The 21,428-nt window shown below is 47.1% G+C and overlaps 1 protein-coding gene across 1 annotated transcript in view; it reads left to right on the forward strand.

Annotated features, from left to right (window-relative positions):
* The window catches only part of LOC124264235 (TELO2-interacting protein 1 homolog), a 64,836-nt gene that overhangs the window by 29,004 nt on the left and 14,404 nt on the right, over positions 1-21,428 (forward strand). The window contains exons 5-7 of the mRNA XM_046698971.1: positions 4,088-4,424; positions 4,538-4,703; positions 5,260-5,364. Coding sequence (XP_046554927.1) covers positions 4,318-4,424; positions 4,538-4,703; positions 5,260-5,364 — 378 coding nt within the window. The 5' untranslated portion in view covers positions 4,088-4,317. The remainder of the gene's footprint in view (positions 1-4,087; positions 4,425-4,537; positions 4,704-5,259; positions 5,365-21,428) is intronic.

Consider the following 21,428-nt stretch of genomic DNA (forward strand, 5'->3'; position numbering starts at 1 on the left):
GATGTCAGATAACATCCGATGAAACACTGAAGATGAAATTTCATCACATGGGCTTCCAAGATATCAAAGGGACAGTTAACAGAATTGTCGCAGTTCCTCAGCGAGACATCGGTTACGGTCAACTTTACAGAACATCTGTATCAGATGACGACTGCAGTAAAGATTATAAAGTTGAAGAATACAGTCACAACAGACAGGGAACAGTCTGCTTACATCGATATTACGCGGCGAAGTTTTCACGCGCTTCCACTCAGCCATCAAGACATGTGTTCACTCTTGTAACTCCGGCACAAGCTGAGTGTTGACAAAGAAATCAAAGACTGCACAAGATTCTACAAGGATCATTTTCCTGCAACACCGGTGACGTCACAGTCACATGCCAGGAAGTCGTCTACAGTTGTAAACAACTCTTTCAACGTGGGAAAGGCTCCATTTACAGTCCAGTTAGCAGGGTACAGCGTGGGTCGACTATCTTCACGGGTCATAGAGGACTTCCTTTGTCAGCAGACTTAACATTGGTTATCTGGGGACTTGCAACGACAAGCGTGAGACGGTTTCTGCTTGCGGCAGCCGATTGACTATAAATAGACTTCACATCGATGGCAGTCCCTGTACATCATAGATTTTGCTGACCTACAGACCACGTATTATGCATCATCGCTGCACAATGTTCATCTTCATTACATATTACCGGAAGATTGATGAGACAAGCTTCAAGCCATGATTCCATGTCGGACATGGCAAGGGCTCCTAGATCCACGTACCTACAATGTAGGACATGCTTGCAGTAGATGGCTAGTAATCTCCTAATTGGAGTTGGAACAAAACAGGATCTTCAATTGCTGGGAATATGGCTCATCACACCCCATAATCACACAGTCGTCCCAGAGGATCGTTGGATCAAGGTACAACAAATGATATCTCAAGCAATGCTCTCTCCATTGACACTACGTGCTTGGTCTACTCACCTCAGCTCAAGACATGACTCGCAGAGGGAGACTACAGCTGCGCCCACTACAAATATTTGTGAACGCCCATCTCGACAGTCTGGATCCGCTGATATTACCGGACAGCCTGAAACCATACCTCCTATGGTGGACTCGGAAGTCGATTGTTTGTGGAGGAACATTTGTTCATGTGCAACACTCATCTCTACGTAGATGCATCGCTACAAGGATGGGGTGCCCACCTCGAAAACGAAGTGGCAGCAGGGAAGTGGTCGAGTCAGGATCAGAGTCTGCACATCAACTTGTTGGAGATGAAAGCAGTGATCAATGCTTTACAACACTGGTCCAGCGTACTAAAGAACACAAGACTCATGATCCACACGGACAACTCTGTCGTGTGTCTCCACTCATGAGTGTGTGTGTTTTGTATGTAACCGTAACCATGGCATTCTACATCAACAAGGATCAACAGGATCAATAAGTCTGCTACAACTCAGCTTTCTCCTGTTCAGCATCGTCGAGGACCTGAACATCTACATGAAGGCATGCCACATTCCAGGAACAAAGAATGTCATAGCAGACGCCCTATCTCGTCCACTACAACCATCTCCCCGGAGTGGATGTTACACCCAGAAGCGTTCTGGTTCGTCATACTGACAATAGGATCTCCACTGGTAGACCTGTTTGCAACAAAGTTTAACAAGCAACTACCAACATTCTTCTCTCCGATTCTGGATCCTCAGGCATGGGCAACAGACGCTTTAATCGCATCTCGCTTATGCGTTTCCACCTCCAGCACTACTACCACAAGTAATACAGAAAATCAAGCAGACGACAACGCTGCAACTGATTTTGGTCGCGCCCTATTGGCCAGAGAAAGTATGGTTTCCCCGTCCTAATACAAGAACTCGGAAGTCCAGCCCTGAAACTACCAGAGTGGTCGAACCTGCTCGTCCATCCACACACCAAGCAAGCTCACGGGAATCAGGCATTGTTCCAGCTACACGCGTGGAGCATATCAAAGCTTGCCTGAAGACTAGAGGGTACTCCGCCAGAGCAGCAAAAGCAGTAACACTAGCTCTACGCAGATCAACTCGCAACTTGTATGATGACAAGTGGCAGAGTTTTGAATAGCATGCAACGAGTATAAGCTTTTCAGCAGTAAAAGCAACCCATCCTCAAGTGGCGGAATACCTGTGTCATCTGTGACAGACGAGACACTTAAAAGGTTCAACACTCTCAACATACTTGGCTGCCCTCAGCACAGTTATCACCATGAAGATGGGTGTCAAGCTGACCAAAGTACCAGAGATACTGGCACTACTACGCTTGTTCAAGTTGGAAGACCACCACCAACAAAAAAAATTCAAGGCTCCTGCCTGGGATCTCAACATAGTTCTACAACATCTCACCAGTGATGCCTACGAGCATCTAAAACGGACATCCTTTGAACTACTGACTCAGAAAACGCTGTTTCTGATCGCACTAGCAACAGCAGCACGGATGTCAGAAATACATGCTCTGGGCTTCGAACGAACGAACTCGATTTGAATCATCACATCGTACATCTAGGACTGAGATGGGATTTCATTGCCAAGAACCAACTGCCCGGCCAGCCTGACAGACAGTTCCACATCCCAGCACTCTCTACAGTCCTTGGGCCACAGGATACACAGGATCTATCCTTATTCCCTGTCAACAAAGGACAAAATAAGGCGACAAAAATTCAAGCGCCTATTCATCCCCTTATCCACTGAGACGCCCACGGAAGTCTCTCAGACAACGATATCGATCTGGATGAGAGCTGTTATACTAAGGGCCTATAAAGCAGCAGGACTTGAGCCTTCACGAGCCTCCAATGCACATGAAGTCAGAGCCCTGGCGTCAACACTTGCTCTGCATGGAAACTGCTCGATAACAACTATTATGATCGAACACAGTGTTTGCCAACCACTACCTCAGAGACATTGCCAACGAAGACATTCACCAGGCATTAACCAGTTTGGGCCACTTGTTGTAGCACAACAACTAACAGTTCCACAAAGGCGCTGAGAAAATCTCACCCTTTTTATCACGTGAATTGTGAAAACCAACGCTCTGGAGAGCAAATGGTTAAAGTCCATGCACACGTCTAGGACAGACTAGCATGAGTGATAGACCCTGTACTCATATAGGACATACTGTGACATGAAGAAGAGTCGCGATCTCCACCTCCCAACCTCCTCTTATGGCACTCTGGATTTCCTGTAAATCCGGGTGTCAGGCTTACATACGGAGAGAGTGACAAATATGGCCGATCATGTGACCATTTGGACGCCAAAGGGAGGAAAGGGACGATACTCTTTGGTGAGTGATTTTACGTGCACTTTTTTAAAAGGGAACTTCAAGGGATTTTAAGTGTTCCACTATCGTTCGCAAGAGGAAGGAGACAAGCATAATTAGCATGAGTATAATTAGCATGAGTCAGGATAAGAATAAAATATCAATTTTAGTCAGAAAATTACATTATTATGGACAGCAACTTCTTCTTTATTGTATGTCACAATGTTTCTGGGCTATTCCTTGCCCCTTCGTCAGGTCAGTCCTTCACAACGTTTCTGGTCTATTCCTTGCCCCTTCGTCAGGTCAGTTCACCTGATGAAGAGGCAAGGAATAGCCAAGAAACATTGTGACATACAATAAAGAAGAAGTTGTCATCCATAATATTTGCGTTTTTACTGAACACCAACTTCTAAATGCTCTCAAGAACCTCAAATGGAATTTACACAAACGAAAATTAAAGAAGCCGTCCACTTCAAACAGCACAGACACCTGATCAGTAGAGATCAAGGTTATTTCATCCCCCTCTGCATACAATGAACTCATCAACCACCCCTAGCTGCTTGTATAAACTTATATAAACAGCTTTACCTGCTCTGTTCACCCCACTGTTGTCTACATGTAATCCCTTGTCATCACACTGTCACTGTACTTCCCAATTAACTTCTTGTTGTTTTTGTTAATTATTTATCATATATATAACCTGTTTTCTACCTGACTCATACTTACTTGACAACGATACAAGAATCTGTATCCAAATGTCGCATCACCTGAATTCTCCATAAAGATTGTCCTTATCTGAATATTTTCTTTTTACTCAGGATGTTAGCAGAGGAGTACTTGTCCCCCACCAACTTCGACCTTCAGACAGCCGTGTTGCCTGATACATCTAGTCCAGCTGCAGCCTCCCCCCTCAGCATTCTGCCCTCGCCAGCTGCCTCCCCCAGCACAGTGATGAGCCTCAATTGCAACATCTGCCAGGTGTGTCTGTACATGGAGGGGCTGGCCAGCTTCGCCTCCGTGCAAGGCCAACGCTTTCGCCCCCCTCCTTATGTTGGCACTATATCCACTGCTGGACAAGCTCGGTGACGACAACTCCCTCATCAGCAGCACTGCCTACAGTGTCCTTGTGGATCTCTATCAGGCTTGTGAATACAGGTAACTGTAACCTACTCTTTGCATTTAAGTCAGGCTTGTGAATACAGGTAACATTTATATATATGGATCTGTGTCAATGAATAAACCCAGTCTTGATGTTCTGTATTCTGCAGCTCCCTAGATGAAATGATTCGCCACAATGCGGACTATTTGATGAATGCAATCTCCCTCCGCCTACGCCACCTGGAGGCCAACTTACGCTGTCCAACAGTGCTCCGTGTAATGCTGCAGTACTGTGAGGCCGACATCCTGCCGCTGGTTGATGACACTGTACAAGAGGTTGGTGTGTATAGCTCTTGTAATGCTGGACATGTTTTGTTGATACACATATATTGTTATATGTCATGTCTGCAGACACCAAAGTAGATAGACATGTATTGCTATATGTCCTGTCTGCAGACACTAAAGTTGATAGACATGTATTGCTATATGTCCTGTCTGCAGACACTAAAGTTGATAGACATATATTGCTATATGTCCTGTCTGCAGACACTAAAGTTGATAGGGGCCGTGGGGTAGCCTAGTGGTTACAGACGTTACTAAAGTTCATAGACATGTAACCGGGTTGAATCCCCACATGGGTACATTGTGTGAAGCTCATTTCTGGTGTCCCCCCCGGTGATATTGCTGGAATATTGCTAAAAGCGGCGTAAAACCAAACTCACTCACTCAGTCACTAAAGTTGATAGACATGTATTGCTATATGTCCTGTCTGCAGACACTAAAGTTGATAGACATGTATTGCTATATGTCCTGTCTGCAGACACTAAAGTTGATAGACATGTATTGCTATATGTCCTGTCTGCAGACACTAAAGTTGATGTTCTGTTCTCAGATACTGAGCTGCCTAGATGACCATTACACTGAGGAAGCTGCCATCTTTGTGAGGGTGTTGTATGACCTTGTGAAGGCCATCAACAGATGGTTTCCTAGAGAAAAGGTAAATGTACTTCCAACTATATATTTATGAAACTTTCGTTGAGATATGCAGTAGTGTTCATTTGCAATGGTTAGTGTGTGAGAGCCTGTCATCTGTTTATGTTCTACGTTGGATGTTAGCACTACCACTGTTGTAAGTTTATGTTCAACAGCAAGGTCCTTGCACTTCTAATGCCATAATACAATATCAATATACTACTAATATTAAGTAACCTGTGAAGGTCCGGGTTAGAATTGATCTTCAGTAACCCATGCTTGTCGTAAGAGGTGACTAACGGGATCGGGTGACACATGTCATCGTATCCCAATTGCGTAGATCGATGCTGATGCTGTTGATCACTGGATTGTCTGGTCCAAACTCGATTATTTACAGACCGCAGCTATATACTGTAAACGTACTTATTTTCGCGTGGTGCAATTTGCGCGGAATTGACAGTTTAGACTACATCGCGCGGTTAATTATTCGCGCAATCAGTAATTGCCGGAACTGCCAGCTGTCTCTTTGGCCGCCACTAATAGCTGTGAAAACAAACAGTAGTATCGGGAATGGGGGTTTTGGACCAAGTCCAACAAAAGCCTCTGCAAAGCCTTATTTCCCAAATAAGGCTTTTTTTCAGGCCCTTAGATCTCGCCCCATTCCCCCTACTATAAAAAAGTTTGAGACGCTAGCGGGATACGAACTCCACATGTATACCTCACAGCCGCCCCACTCAACTACCGGGGACATGGCTGAAGTATGTCGGTTTAACGGGTCTATCCTGAGTAGCGAACTGATCATGTGACATGTCGTGTTGACAGGATACTATATTGGGATTACTTGGTAAGTGTTTGCTTGGGGGGTAACATTGTGCCGTACGGTACGATTAATAATTCCTGTCTAACAAACCCTCTACCTGGCCCATCCCTCAAGTAGTACAAATTAGGCTCGTCTGCTTTGATGCCCACTTTATCTATGTTGTAAGTTTTGACTGACCATATAGGATCGGTGGCTCGCTCGCGGCTATCGGCCTCGTGTTCCCCCGGCTGGTATAGATACCTCATTAGGGCCCTATCTGGTATCTGTTTCTCTTTCCCACGTAATGGAGCAGCCGACTCTGCCACTATTGATTTTAGTTTGATAGCGTCTGCCGGTTTCTTGCCGGTGAGACGGGTGGCTTCATGGTTGATTGCCGACACCACCTTGGGTAACCTCACGACCCATTCAGTCGATCGCTTCCCGGTTGGCCATCTCCCTCGCATACTGATGTCCGAATAAGCGCCAGCCAAAGTTCTATTGAATCTCTCAACTATAGCTTGGCCGCGATGGGCTCCTGCCGCGCCACGCCTGACCTTTGTATCGTGGTTCGTCTAACAGGAGTGACACGACACCCATGAACTCCCGCCCGGGTCAACTTGCAGCTCTGTTGGCCACGCCAGCGGACTGGCGCTTTGTATATCATTTCGAATCCGCGGGCTACCTGGGCTGAATCTTTCGCGGTCAAGGGTTCGGCTTCCTTTGTAGCGACTGGCCACATCCACGACGGTTAAGGCATACTTGTACCTCTTGTCATGGGGTAGGAATAGAGGTCGGCCTGGTGAACGCCATTAGGTATGTTAATACCAAACTTCCTTCTAGGCACGAAGCGTGGTGGCAGCAAATAAATCTGCCAAAGTGCTTGTTTTTCGCCACGCTTTGGCCTCCTCCGGGTACTCGCGCCATTTTAGCCAGCTTATGTACAGCCAGATCCTTTCCAGTACCCACGCTGGCTGTAGTAAATAGCCTCAAACTTTCTCTGGTTCCGCGTTGTCCCGACATGTTGTCCTATGTTCTTGGTTCAATTTTTTTCATGCCCGCATTAATGCATCGTGTTTATCCCATCAATAGCTATCCAACGCTTAGTGTCCATCGGCGACAGGGACGCCTTTGTTTATAGTAAGTCCGTATATCCTATGCCCATCACTTCTAAGTGTGTTCATTTTATGTCTAAAGGTAACGGTCCTTGAACAGGGCTTCCTTTGAATCTGGCGCGGTTTGATGTGTTGTTTCACCACATACTTCTTAACACCCTTCGCCTTCCGGATCTCACCATTGTCGGCCTTCAGGATGGAGTACATCTTAGGCCTCAAACCTATGTACTGGCTATGGGCGCAAGCCAGCACACTTGTCCTTCATCTTACCTAGGACCTTTTTATTTACCGTGCTGTGTATGGCATGGTCCTTGGGGTAGTCGCTGGTGTCATACAAATCGGCGCTTCTCCATCAACACGCCCTCGGGGAATCCATCAACAGGGAATCCGCGGTCAGTGTACAGCACTTCACACCTGTCGCCAGATTCTGTTTCTTCAGCTCGCTGTAGTAAAAGTCGTGACATCAGGTGTTTGATAAATCGAGGATGCTCATCCCCACGTAAACAGGCCGGTTGAATTTTATGTGGCTTTTCTTCATGTGTAGGGCAACTAGGTCATCGGGTGAATATCTTACTACGGTTGAATGCCAGACTGGCTATCAGTCTCCTGAGCTTGTCTTCCTCATTCGACCGAACCAGCTTCACGGTCACGCGCTTCCTAAGGTTCTCCATAGTCTTACCAAACACCGAGTTGTTCATGAGCTTGTAGAGGTTTTTCTCAAAGTCACTGGTGGCAAGCTCGGATGTCTGTGTTCATTCTGATGTAGTATTCCATCCAGGGGCTCTGGTCGAACACGAAAGCACCCTGTGTATTTTGGTCAGCCTCATACCCAACGCATTAGGTACAGCTGTAGGTTGGCGATAGTGAACTATGTACTTGGTCTTATTCATTAAGTTGGGCACGAAGTTTTTCAACGCTCGCCACCCACCGCCTAACAAGTTATGTTGGTACTCAGACATCCAGTTCGGGTAAACCCTCATACCGCTCGGGGCCAGGGGTAGCTGTTGTGTGATGTGTGTAATGCCTTGGGGTACTCCAAATCAACCTCGAGGATATAACCTTTGTTTGAATCTGGTGCGATGCTCATAACATCGACCTCATGTGACTTCCATTCAATCCCCCTGTGGGTAGATACTGGCTCATAGCCCAGCCGCACAGGTTGTTACGCCGAGGTAGAGAATATGATTGGTTGGCTTGCTCGGTCGTAGCCCTTCAATGATTGATTATTTGCTTTCGCTGCATCGCTTGGTTGCCATGGAAATCCCACCTCGCAAGCCTTTCTCAATGAATAGGTGCATGTCGTAATCTGTGAGCAATTCCAACTTAACTGTGGTCTTTTTCAGCAAGGCATCCCACCGACAGACCTGGGCTGGTGTAATACCATGCGGGTCGAAGTTTATACTGCTTGAAACACGCCTGCCTAAACGCCTCAAACACGCCGGGTTAACAGCAGTACATCTGTCCTCAAGTACAGGTCGCGGATAGTCACCCAGATTCTTACAACCCAGTTTATTCCATACATTAATAGCGTGAGTAATCGTCTTGGGATATTTCCCAGTCTGTCAGATTGCTGTAAAATTCTCTGATGGGGGTAGTCTGGTCTCGCTAACTTGGCCCAACCATCCATGTACTCATAGGGTACACACCCTTCCTCATCAGCAGGGGTCTAGTCTCGGCGCCTGTGTATCGATCGGTGATAGGGAAGATATCGCTGGTTTTGACCAGACTGTCGAAAGTGACTACAGGAGGAACTGAACCGAAGTCGATGAACCTCAGGCCGCTTAAGCTGAAGGAGATGTATCTCTCCATGTTGTTGGGGATGCATCGCCAGGTTGCCATCGATTTTAGCGATGGCCTGCATGATTAAGTGAGAGTCGCATCTCTCAAGTTGTGAAAGACCACGGGATGTTTATTGTCTTAGGGATGATTCTAAGCTTGAGGTTACACACGCTTATGAGCGGTCCCTCTATACTTACCGGGTTACTGGCAGTGATCTCTCACCGAATCACCGTTATGGTGAGTCACACACGTGACAATAAGTGCTACAGGCGATGAGCTAGCCGGTCGGCTTTGGTCATACGCATGGGAGCCAACTGTATACAGTGCATTCCTAATAATTTTTCTTCCTCCTGCAAACACTTTAGAAACCTTTCAGCCGCCGCCGGGCCCCTATACACCACCGAGCTTTCGCTTTCCCATCACATCGGATCTACCACGATCCAAACCCACAGGCCTCATGCTCCTGTGTTTTTTTCTCACCTGTGGGTAGACCATTGGGGATACCGGCAACCTCAACGGGTTTGACCAAGGCTTCAAAGTCGGCGTATATGATATAAGGCACAGACATTTGGTTCTTGTGGTTGCCGAATTTTAGGATATTGTCACCTTCCTTAGGCATGTCGACTGGTATGGCCGCCTGCCCCACACCTTGGCAATCCTCCCGTGGGATTCTAATAAATCAGCTCGTAGAAGCCATGTAGGCACCGCTCGCAGAAGTGGCTCTTTTCTCTGTGTGCCGATTGGTCATACAACAGCCTACTAAAGTGTTTTATCCATGTGTAGTGGTACTTGTCACCTCGCTGGATCATGAATATATTGATAACGCGTTTCCCCAACACTGGGCTTACTCTGTGCACTATTGTTGTGTTACCTTCGTGCCCAAAGACATTTATAGCTAGATTATTCTGTTTTTCTATTTTAGTTATCTGGGATATGGGGTGGGTTCATCTATACCATCCCAGTTGAGCCCATCGCCTTGGGGATAGCTAGAAAGCCTGTCTGAATGAGTGTCAGCTGGAAACAAGGCTGACCTGATAGCTACCCTCAGGCAATCGCCTCCTCTTCCTGACGTTGACCATGGCATGTTTTTTCCTATAGTAGGGGCAAGTCTAGGTATGATCCACCTCTGAACGGCACGTAGTTAGCTATGTCTAGATAGACATTATCGATTTTATCTACAGCCCACCCGACCCCAAGTGTGTGTAGCGCTCTAGGTATTCTCGTGATTCGCTGAAAACTAGTATCGATTGATGTGTCTATGGTCTCTATATGGGTCACGCATTTCTTGTTTACCTCGAAGTAAGGCTGAACGTACTCAGTGACCCCATTTCCCTGTTTATCGAAAGTGACATTTTCACTGTGATTTGAAATTTTATTCTTCCCAGATCGTTTAGTTCCTGGTTTATTTTATTAGCTATCAGAGGCTTGATATCTGTGATGTCTATGTTCCTATCAACATGCATACGCCAGCCTCTCAAATAGTTACCTACAGCTCGCTCAGTGCGCATGAACTGTAGGTCAATAGCTCTATTCTGCCGTAATAGTTCTACAAGCTGTGGTTTTTCATACCGGAATATCCCCCTAAACCCAAATTATGCACCTCGGCTTTTAATTGTTTTACAGTGGGAGGTTGCGCCACGGGGCATGTGATAACAATGTGATTAACCCCTGCTCTCCCCAGGTTTGAATAACCCATGAGCCCAAGCTGTTTTGCTTGAGCTTTTAATTGTTTTACCGTGAGGAGGGGTTTGTATGTTAAGTAATCTCAACAAGGCTGGCTTCCTCATTCGAGAATAACCAATTACACCTCTCTGTCTCGCGGTCTGCTTAAGCTCGCGAACAGTAGTCATAGTTGCACACACCTAAGAATATCAATCTCTAATTGGGCTGCCATAAAGGTAAAAATAGTGAGGCTTCATAAAATCACTAGATGGGCCGCTTCAATCCAGTACTTACACTGTTGGATATAGTATTCCTTGAAGTTGTACATGTATTCCTGTATACTTGTAAAACAATTTATCTAGTATTGAGTCGTGATGTCCCCCTATTACATGTGAAGGGCGAGTATACTTAACACCCTCCTTAATCCATGCCACTTCCAATATGACCTGAAATCTGAAGCTTCCCCATAAGTTCAGTTCATCTTTGAGTATGTTTTGACCAGAGATTCGATGCCGGGTATACTTTCCCTGGGGTCAATTTCCTCAAACATAGTTATACCTAGGTGTGTTCACAGTCCCTAATTGGGGGTTTATCTTGAGGAGGTTTCACGCTCTTTTATGTAGGCCTTTTATTCTCGTAGATGAGGTGATGTCTGACTACGCTCGCCTCCGCGGAGCTTTACATAGGCAGTAGTACCCTTTAACCCTTATACCTCACACAGAACACATGTAGTTAGGGCTTCCCATGTGAAAACAACAGTACCCCTTAGTCCTGCATCTCCTACCACAGGCTTCTTTCTTCCCCACAAGTATGTATTCGCATTTGTAACGGAGCAGGCCTCATCTTTTGGTATACTTATACCAGTATTTAGTCTAATTGTTTTGCAACCAACGCGAGTCGCTGCTATACCCAGCCGATAAAGACCAGTTCATGGTCCATTTGACCCTTGGATGGTGTGTAATACTGAGCCAGTGTGGGCTTATGTAGGGGTCCCAGCTGTTTACCTGTTAGTAGGTAGTATTCTCTCTCTCGCATCATCGACATCGTGGAATGTTTTAACGGCATGGCTCTCACGCCTGAGTTGTTCGTTAATGTAATCGATCCTCTGGAGACGCTTTTAGCCGCATTCGCCTGTGCCGCCTGTAATTTTTCAATAGCCAGGTTATGTCGCCTTTCTGCCTGTATTTCAGCCGCGGTGACTCTCGTGAGTTTAGAGAAGAGGAAATTACTCCCTGGAAAATGCTAGGGCATTTACTAACGCTTCCAACCGCACCATCATGGCAATCGTAGCCATCCTATATTTACTTCATAATATTTTCAGGTAGTATCCCTTTGTTTTACTAGGATGTCTTTGTAGCCATCGCCATACCAAGGTTCATTATGAGCATACCCATATCCTGCAGGTTGAAATCTAGCTTGATAGTTGGTTGTTTAAGAACCATTTTGGTCAACCGAAGGTATCCTAACGCCTAGACTGGCAACCACGGTGGCGTGGGCGCGCCGCTGACAAACGCTTCCCTCAGACATTATGTATATGATATAAATATATTAAATTATAACATGATATGTGGGTTGACCTCTAATTGTGGTGGTTTCTCCGGGGGAGGGTTTCCCTCCCTGTGTCGTGTATATAACCATGAGATAGCCACGGCAGCAGTTACGCCTACAACCAACAAGAGTCGAGTCGGGTGAGTCACCGTGATAATTTTATGTTGGTTACACCACCTTTTTTTACCGGCAGCTACTCTCTTAGGGTTCTTCTGCCTGGTGACTGTGGGTGGGTTCACCTCGGGAGGGTTCACCTCCAGTTGGGGTGGGGTCTCCCCCCTGGGGGTTTCCCCCAGGTGTGGTGTCTCCTCCTGTGCAGCATCCATCTATACTATTATTATTATTTTTCCTCTCAAATTGACAATGCTTTGCCGCGGATAATACGCTGTCACCGGGCTAACAACATACCATATTTGTGGTACAGCTCGCAGCTGATAGAGCTCAAGGCGGTTCGATAAAAGGGTCTTTCTCAAGGTCCTCCCAGGTAAAGTCGGTAGCCCGGGGATAGGAAGGAAGTATGACGACTACCAGTGTATATCTGGGTCATAGCCGATCCTATAGTCTTTGTCATTTCTGTCCCGAAGTCTAGATCAGATCTAGCCGTGCAGCTTATCGATTTCTTCGGCTGACATTTTGTGAATTTTATCGGAGTGTATTCCCCAAAGTAATGTTTGGCTTTGCCACCAACAGCCAACGCCACCAGTCTCTCTCGCTTTGTCGCCACCACCTGTGGTGATTGTGGCACCAACAGTTGTTCGAAAGCAGTTCATCACACTCCATCTTATAATGTAACAAGCAAGTTTTAGTTTTAACTATTATAATATAACGTATAGACTAAAACACAGAGAAATGAAGGTTGTTGCACACCTAATTTAACACTTCAAATACCATAGCTATAACTATAACTGATAAGTGCTAAACGCCAAGCATTGCTAAGCTTTGCTAAGCATTGCTAAGCATTTGCTAAGCTTTGCTAGCATTGCTAAGCTAAAACACCCTATAGGCCACTGGTTGGTCGGTCTTTGGAGCACAAGCTTAGCATGTTTAGTTTCAGCCGAAGCTGTTTCTTCACCCGCTCCCGCTCTAATTTACTCATCACATCGTTTTCTCTCAAACACCTCTAACGTAATCCCTGTCCTTGCAGTGGAATAAGGCCACCCATCGCCTGCTCCTGAGGTCTTTCAACACCGAAGTTGAACTTCTTGGCTGCTAGCACCCAGACGCTGTGATTTACGCGTGCCGCCAGAGAAGGCCAGGTACGATAGCATATCTCTTTTTGTTATCTCGCTGACAGCGCTGCAGTCATCCAGTAAGAACAGCCGACTTCCCTTTAAATTTCCCTGAAGAGCTTTCAACCAGTCCTGCAGACATGTTCCCGGTCGACTCTGTGTACTTCCGGTCCGCCATCACCCAAGGTCTTTCCGTAATGCTTTATTCATGCTCAGAGTAGGGCACATGATAACGATGTTGTCGAACACATCCTTGTAGTAACCTCCAACATATCCAACACGCCAAAACGGTCTTCCCACAACCAGTCTGCCATACTACTATGGCGCAGTGTGGGTCGCGCAAGGGCAAATCAGTAGGCAGTGGCCTACTAGATGGTTTTGCTGCCATCAGTAGATGGTTTGCACGAATCTCCCATTGCCTATATTAAGTTGCGCTGGCCCATAATCAATGCATAGATATAATTTCAACTTGCCAGCTGGTTGAGCCTTCTTAGTAATCTGGATTGTTATCCCTCGCTGCCGTTGTCGGCGGGCGACCGCTACCGCGCAGTTTATCGTCATCCATGGATCGCATGTCCAACCACAGCGCCGTACTTGGTGGTCAGGTACTCACCAATCTTCACGGAGGATAGGTCCAGGTCTTTGGTTATGTATGGGTGTTGTTTGATGGCCGGTAGCTGATTTATCTCATCCCACTGCTGGTATGCCCTCATACCATGACTGAACAGCTGGTTGGGCACACCGATGGTCACTTCCACCTTTTCAATCTCGGGTTGAAAACTGTCCCTCCGAACGCTCGTGTCCCTCCACGGGAACGATGCTTTGTAATACGCCCGCACGGGATGATATTCCAGGACAGTGTCGCTTTTATCTCGCACGCGACTGATCTATGCCTCAGTATGCGATCGTACAGGATGGCCACCTTCCCCGAAAAGTACTGGCTTCAACCTGCCTGGCCAGCTAGTCCATGTCGAAGAGATGTTGTCTATGGCGAACTGGCCTCATCACCATTCGGGCGATGCACTACTTTGCTGTAGTCGCTAAACGCTAGCTCGTGATTCAAGCCTATCCCCAAGTGCCGCCTGGTTAAACGGGCGCTGTTCCGCGGAGCAACTCAAGTCGAAAGCGGCACGCAGAACCTGTTCCCGTGACGCTTTGGGCATGGCCTTTTGCCGCTGTCCAGGATCTTGTCTAACTGGTCTTGGCGCGGAAGCCATACCCTATGCGCAACCGAAGTCGATTTGTTGATACCTTGGTACACGCCTCGCTCGCTTCCAGAGGTCCCCGTGAGCAATGAAACACGCCGCTGTCGCCGATGCTCAGCACCTCGCTACCGCTGATCTTGATGGTGGTTTTCTTGATGATGGCTCGACCTACGCTCCGCACTAGCTCGTGGTTTGTCGTTGGTGGAGGTCAACGTGAGGTTGAACGCCAGTCGAACCGTGCCTGGTACAATGAGGTCATTCTCGCCAAGGTTTGGGAATCTAACCAGCAGCGTTTGGTTTTGGTCTATCTTGCTGGGATTGTTGGTGATGGTCACCGACTGGCGCACGGCTCTGACGCCTAGAGGCTCTCTTGATCTTCTGAAAGGATCTAGTTTTCTACCATACATTGTTATATAAGTGAAATATATAAGTTTTAATACTAAATAATGGCTGAATACATACCTATGGATGATATGTGGGATGATAGTGCCCAGGCATTCGAGGGGGATGAAGCCTCATTTTCGCAAGGCAACAAACTCGCGGAAGCAGGCCGCCAACGGGTTTTAGGGATGGCTTAAAAGGGGATAAAATTACGCCGAGCCGTGGGGGTATGTAGACTATTCCAAGTTTTTGTTGATAGCAATGGCATGCTGCTACTTGGGGGTCGCCTCGGAGATGGATGTCATGAATAAAGCTGAGAGAACCGCTTTGCCTTATCAACACTCTCTGCAGTCGCCATGGGGTGACTTTATCCGCGATGAACTAGGTTTCATAGATTATGGTGGCGCACGCCCAAAAGCCCTTCCCCAGGAGGCCGCTCAAGATCTGCAAGACGCCAGGGGCACCACATCCAATCAAGACATGACAGATAACATTGAAAAGCTGTTGGCCACCTACCATAACAAACCCTTACCGGGTTCAAATTTACCTTCGAACCGCGGGGCTGGACAAGGCCATGCAAACCATTTGCAGACATCTCGTGAACAACACAGCCAAACTGGACGCTATAGACGCACCACATCGCCCATGAAAAGGTCAAACTCGTGAAACGGAGGACGAAGTCTCTGAAAGCCACCATCGAGGAACTTAATACGTAATTTGAAGAGGAAAGGAAGGCCCGGCTTGGAAACCTCCTTCCTTCCGAGACCAGCTTCGATCCCAGGTCAGCCGCGGCGCTGGAAACCGCTGATCGAAGTCCTCTACCAAGACACCACGCTAGCTGACAGGATTCGGATCCTGTTCGGGAGCAAGGGATCACCATCGCCAGCATTCTGACTGCATTGGGCTTCATCATATCAACCCTGGTCGCGGTCATTGACAGGGGCACCTGCTGGCGGCAGTGGCACACCAAGTGGGCTTAACCTTACTGGTGGCGGGGTGTCAAAGCCTGGATAAAAGAAATCGGGAGGCCCTGGCTAAACTCGCTGGTAAGGCCGCTGAAGCCCTGCCCGCATCCTGGGTAGCATCGCCTCGTGGCTGCTGAGCGCTCTGGCTAAAACTGCTACGTGGCTCAGTCAAAACCTGTGAGCAGCCATTGTCGCCGTGGCGGGTTTGGTGTATTGCGTAGCTGCTAAGGAATTTTTAACCAAATAAGCCCCAAAGCTACCCCACCAACCACCAGGGCTGTTTTACCGGTCGATGTGCTGCTGTGCAGGCTGTGGGGGTGATCCCCCAGGGGGTGTTGGTTGAACCCTAGGCCTGGGGTGCAGCCACTATACCCGCTTCACCGGTCGTGGGTGGTGGGACGTGGGGGATGTTGACATCAAAATTGACTCCCAACTTTTGGTCCGCCGTTGCTATGACTATTTTGTTTTTACTCTCAGTTGCATATCACTCGGAGCCATGTACAGCCCCACGTCGAAGACGTAGTCGACTTTCGACCTGGCGTGATTCCAACACGCCCTGGTAGCGCTTTGATGGCACTCGGAGATCAACTGGAGAATTGATAGCATCCTCAACGCTAACAACGAACTGTTTCTGAGCGCCGTAGCAGTCCCTTTACCGAGGATGTTGGAACGCTTATGTCTGCGCGCACCCAACAGCCCACACGCATCGCTCAATCGAAGTCGTTCAAGCTGCTTCGGGTGCTGGCACGAGTAAACCCTTCGACGGTCCAGCATGAACTTTTCCAACCGTCTGCGGTTGACTGCTCCACTTTCTGGACGGTGAAAGCAACACCACCTTTAAAGTTCATACGGTCATCCCTCCCTTCATTACTCGACAAAGCAAAGTCCTGGCGTAGTACATCTCGCTTCAGTAAATCATCACTGACTTCTTTCAATGGTCGCCCCATCATATGGAATACCCAATCCATGGTTCCGCCCCGAAAACGCGCAACCGCCTTCGGGTTTAGTTCGAATTCGCTGTAAATACGCTCTTAGGCCCGCTCTATCGCATTGGTTGTTTATCTGCGCTCCACGCCTTTGTCCTGTGGGAGCCGGGCTGATCTCTTTAAGGATATCGCCTGACCTGGTAGTACACGCGGAACGCGGAATACAGACTGACTCAGCGGTCCACGCCGAGTGTCAGTCAATGTCACACCACACCCCGTTGTAGCGCACCACACGGCGCAGTTGAGTTGATTCTGCATCGGGTTGTTGAACCAAGCGTGGACTGCCTTGACGTTAATCACCGAAAGCTTATACAGGCTGAACACCTCTAAAAGCTGTGAGTCGAAATGCACCCCATCAGCGACTACGATCTTCATGGGTGAGAAATCTACGTCCAGTTTAGGGTAAAACACTCCAGGGGAGTAAGACACTCCTTGGGAGTACATTTTAAAACTATTATATAATGAGCATATATACTCTAACATGTACATAACACTTCCAGGAATAACGAGCGGTGAGGCCGTTCAGCTGACGCATGTGATCGATAACACGTCGGGTCAACTCGAAGTCGCACTCTGCGATATCACCTACCTACCCCAATGGACTAACATCAACACCAGCAACAATAAGCTGTTCGTTAGTGGAGCTCGCAGCCAGATAACTGATCGGCTACTACAGCGTGTGCTCACTTCGTTTAATTTGCAGGTCTTCAAGCCCCTGGAGAGCGAACTCAAGATGAACGACTCAAACGGTACAGTGGTGTTAATCAACAACGGAAGAAACTCCTTGAGGCCTCGGCCGGCTATTGGCAAGGACACTCGGCATGTCGCCTGACGAGATAAAACCAACAACTACCGCCACAGGCAACGGTTACCCGACCTAGTACCGCATCGAGCTGTACATTCATCTCGCCAGGTGAGCACAATGTACAACATTCAAGGGGTCACCCTTCCACTATATACTGAGAGCAGTGCCGGTGAAAACGGAGAAATACAACGACGGTAGAACCGAAGTCGCTTTCACCGCGGCAGTATAAGAGGTTGACTCAGGGCAACATCCCTGAGCTGATAATATCGGTGTTAGATATAAATCATAATCCCGTGAATATAGGATACCTCAGCATAACGCTGCACATAAAATGACCAGCGCACAAGGGCCCGGGTTGAAAAAATGCATCAATGTGGGGATCTCCGACCTCGGGGACACACGCGGTTTCGACGCTCCCGGAGTAGATGGTAAATTGTACGCCTTGCAACTGAAAAACAACATTTACAAACGCGTTGAAGTCCCCTCCGGTGGAGCCCTAGGTGATATAGTAGACACTCAGTACACCCTAGTCACCACCGGGGATGATAAATGGATAATATACCCATCGTTCGGGGGCAAACTGTTCGACTTAGACGATGTTGAGAGCACTACCGTCGCCCGAAACAAGCCATATACGCTTGTCTTCACCGAAGATGACAAGTGGGTGTTGTTACCAGATAAAGACGACTGGTTTCTCGATATTAGGCTCGGCTCCCCCTACGTGTTCACGGAGAACAAAGACAACTACCTAAACAAAGTCGTGAACAACGGAACACTGCTCGTGGCTTACGTCCCGGCTCAGAGGCGTAGCGTAATCATCAGCCCAGTCGCCAGTATGGCAGCCCACATGCTATCGAGTAAACTGGGAATGCAAAACGCGATATTGCAGTTGGTGTCTGAATCCGGCTGGTCACCATCCTGGAAGTCTACGGAGAACGCCACTCTGATCATCAAAGTCTACCTAGGGGAACCATCGGGTGATGTCGGAGATCGTGAAGGGGATCAAACTCGGGTGGCTTAAGCGACACCAGTATCACGCGTTTGCACAGTTTACGCGCGAGGGTGGGTGTCGACTCCAAAACCAGTCTACATAGGGTGTCACCGCGGATCGCGGGGAAACACGATATCACTAACCAAGATCTTCCTACCTGACAACATACACTTCATGGGAGTGAAGTTCACCCCTGAACTATTATTAGAAAACCAGTTGGAAACTATATCGTAGTAGTATTATAGCAATGACCAGTCATCGTCCCAACACTACGCTTAACGATCTAGGGGACACGGAGGGATTCGACCTGTCTGGTGAGGAAGACACCTTATACATCCTGCACTTCAAAAACAACATGTATAGGCGGGTGCCGTTATCAGATTTTAAAGAGCCTGAATGGTTAGTCAACTTAACCCTCACCTCACCTTACATCTCCTTGAAACAAAATGATGCTATCTCGAGATTAAGAACAACGGCATAATAATAGGATCGTTCATTCCGAATCTAGTGTACATATCTTACCAATACCAGACAGCGCGGCAAGAGGCAACATGTTAACTTCCAGTGGAAGGTGAAGACAGAGATCAAATTACTCAGTTACCAAGAGAATCTTAGAACTGTCTTGGGGACTTCACATTCATCATAGATCGTCTTTCTCGGAGATATAAGTTTGACTAATAATTATATTCACATTATAGACGATATGATGATAGGTTGGGAAGCCAGGTGTAATAACAACGCTATTGATATATTACTAAGGTATCGAGGAAAACGAACCTTTAGCAAGCCTTGATGGGGTTCGCCTCCTTAATGGAAGTAGAGCTAAGACCCCGCTTTTATGTGCAAAATTAATGTCAGTATTATCGGCTTTAAGTACATTAATCGAAGGTTAAATGAAACCCAATTAAAATATCTTTTGTAATATATATTATAGGATGGGTCTATACCCAGTCGTAGAGGAAGTAGCGAAGACCCTGGAAACTGTAGACGGGTACCGTTTGAGACAGTTATGTGATGTGAAACGCCAACTAGAACAAGACCGCGACACGCGTAAAGCACTATGTAAGAAGTACCATAGAGCTTTCAATATCGTGGACGGAGCTGATACTGCCCTTATGACAACCAGCATGGGGCTGGGGGCGGCAGGTGTTGGGTTATTAGCCACCATCGTGGCCGCACCTATAGTGCTAGGTATCGAAATAACAGCTGGGGTGGCAGGGGTGTTAGGGTTGGTGCTTAAGTTTACATCACGTAGACTGCATCGTAAGGCGTTGAAACACGACGAGATCAGGGTTCTGGCCGAAGCAAAGCTGAACACGGCACTCACTGACAGTAAGATCTCGGAGGAGGAGTTTCGTTCAATTCTCTCTGAACTCACAAAATATAATAAAATGAAACAAGAGATTCGATCCAAGTCTCGTAAGTCTGCTATCAGCGAGGATGAGAAAAAAAAGTACATAGAACAAGGGGTGAAAAAAGCCCAGCAAGCTTTTATTACAAACAGCAAAGAGATTATAGGCGATTTACATTAAACTGTTTCATCGAGGTCAACGCGGCATAGCGGCACAATAGTGCTATAGCGGCACGTTAGACGCAGCCCATGTTTGGGTGATGCAATCTCAGGATAGACCCGTTAAACCGACATACTTCAGCCATGTCCCCGGTAGTTGAGTGGCGCGGCTGTGAGGTATACATGTGGAGTTGGTACCCCGCTAGCGTCTCAAACTTTTTTATAGTAGGGGTAATGGGGCGAGATCTAAGGGCCTGAACAAAAGCCTTATTTGGGAAATAAGGCTTTGCAGAGGCCTTTGTTGGACTTGGTCCAAAACCCCCATTCCCTATACTACTCAAACAGAGTGGCTTAACCTGTCAGGCGGCGTTTATTACTTACTCACAGGAAATCCCTATCTGTGCGATATACTAGTACACAGTAATCCGTTTACTCACGGAAGAGATGAAAAACACATCAGTCTTATGTTCCGAATTCTGACGATCTGACAAATTAACTTATACTGTATATGAAGCTCTTTGTGATTTCAGACAAGCCGGGTTGTTGTGAATGAGATGATTGAGTGTTAAGTGACTATTCGCTTCATGATGTACTGGTAAATAAAATCTTAATGAATAAATAAAATACTGCTGTATTATTTCTTTCCGAGTTGTTTCATGGTAATCTGTTTTGTATCAAACCATCTGTCATGTGACCAATTTCCATGGCGGCCACAACACACATTGCTGTTTTCGCTAATTCGGCAATGGGATTTGGCTCATTATTTAATTATATTTTTAACTTACCTTACCATAGGTCTTATGCATATTACCTCAAGCTCCGCTTAAAGAGATCAGACAGTCGTTGATTCGCCATTCTGTAGAACGGCCACCTCGTGTATCGACGAGTGTACAGGCAACGGAAGTGACGTGATCTCACCTCCCGCGCAAGCGCGGTCCATCCAAAATCACTTTTACTTCAAGCGTCTTGCTTGTCAGACGTTTTTGTTTCGCTAAGTTTTCAGACACTTACTAATAGTTTTCAGATATTAAAGTTTTTGGTATGTATGTTTTCTATCTTATGTCTCTTCTCTGTGGGTGAAGAACATAATTTACAAGTAACTTCACTTACCTGGCTG

Source organism: Haliotis rubra, unplaced genomic scaffold (assembly GCF_003918875.1).
Source record: "Haliotis rubra isolate DU_JTF1 unplaced genomic scaffold, ASM391887v1 Scf915, whole genome shotgun sequence".
In the NCBI taxonomy this organism is placed as follows: Eukaryota; Metazoa; Mollusca; class Gastropoda; order Lepetellida; family Haliotidae; genus Haliotis; species Haliotis rubra.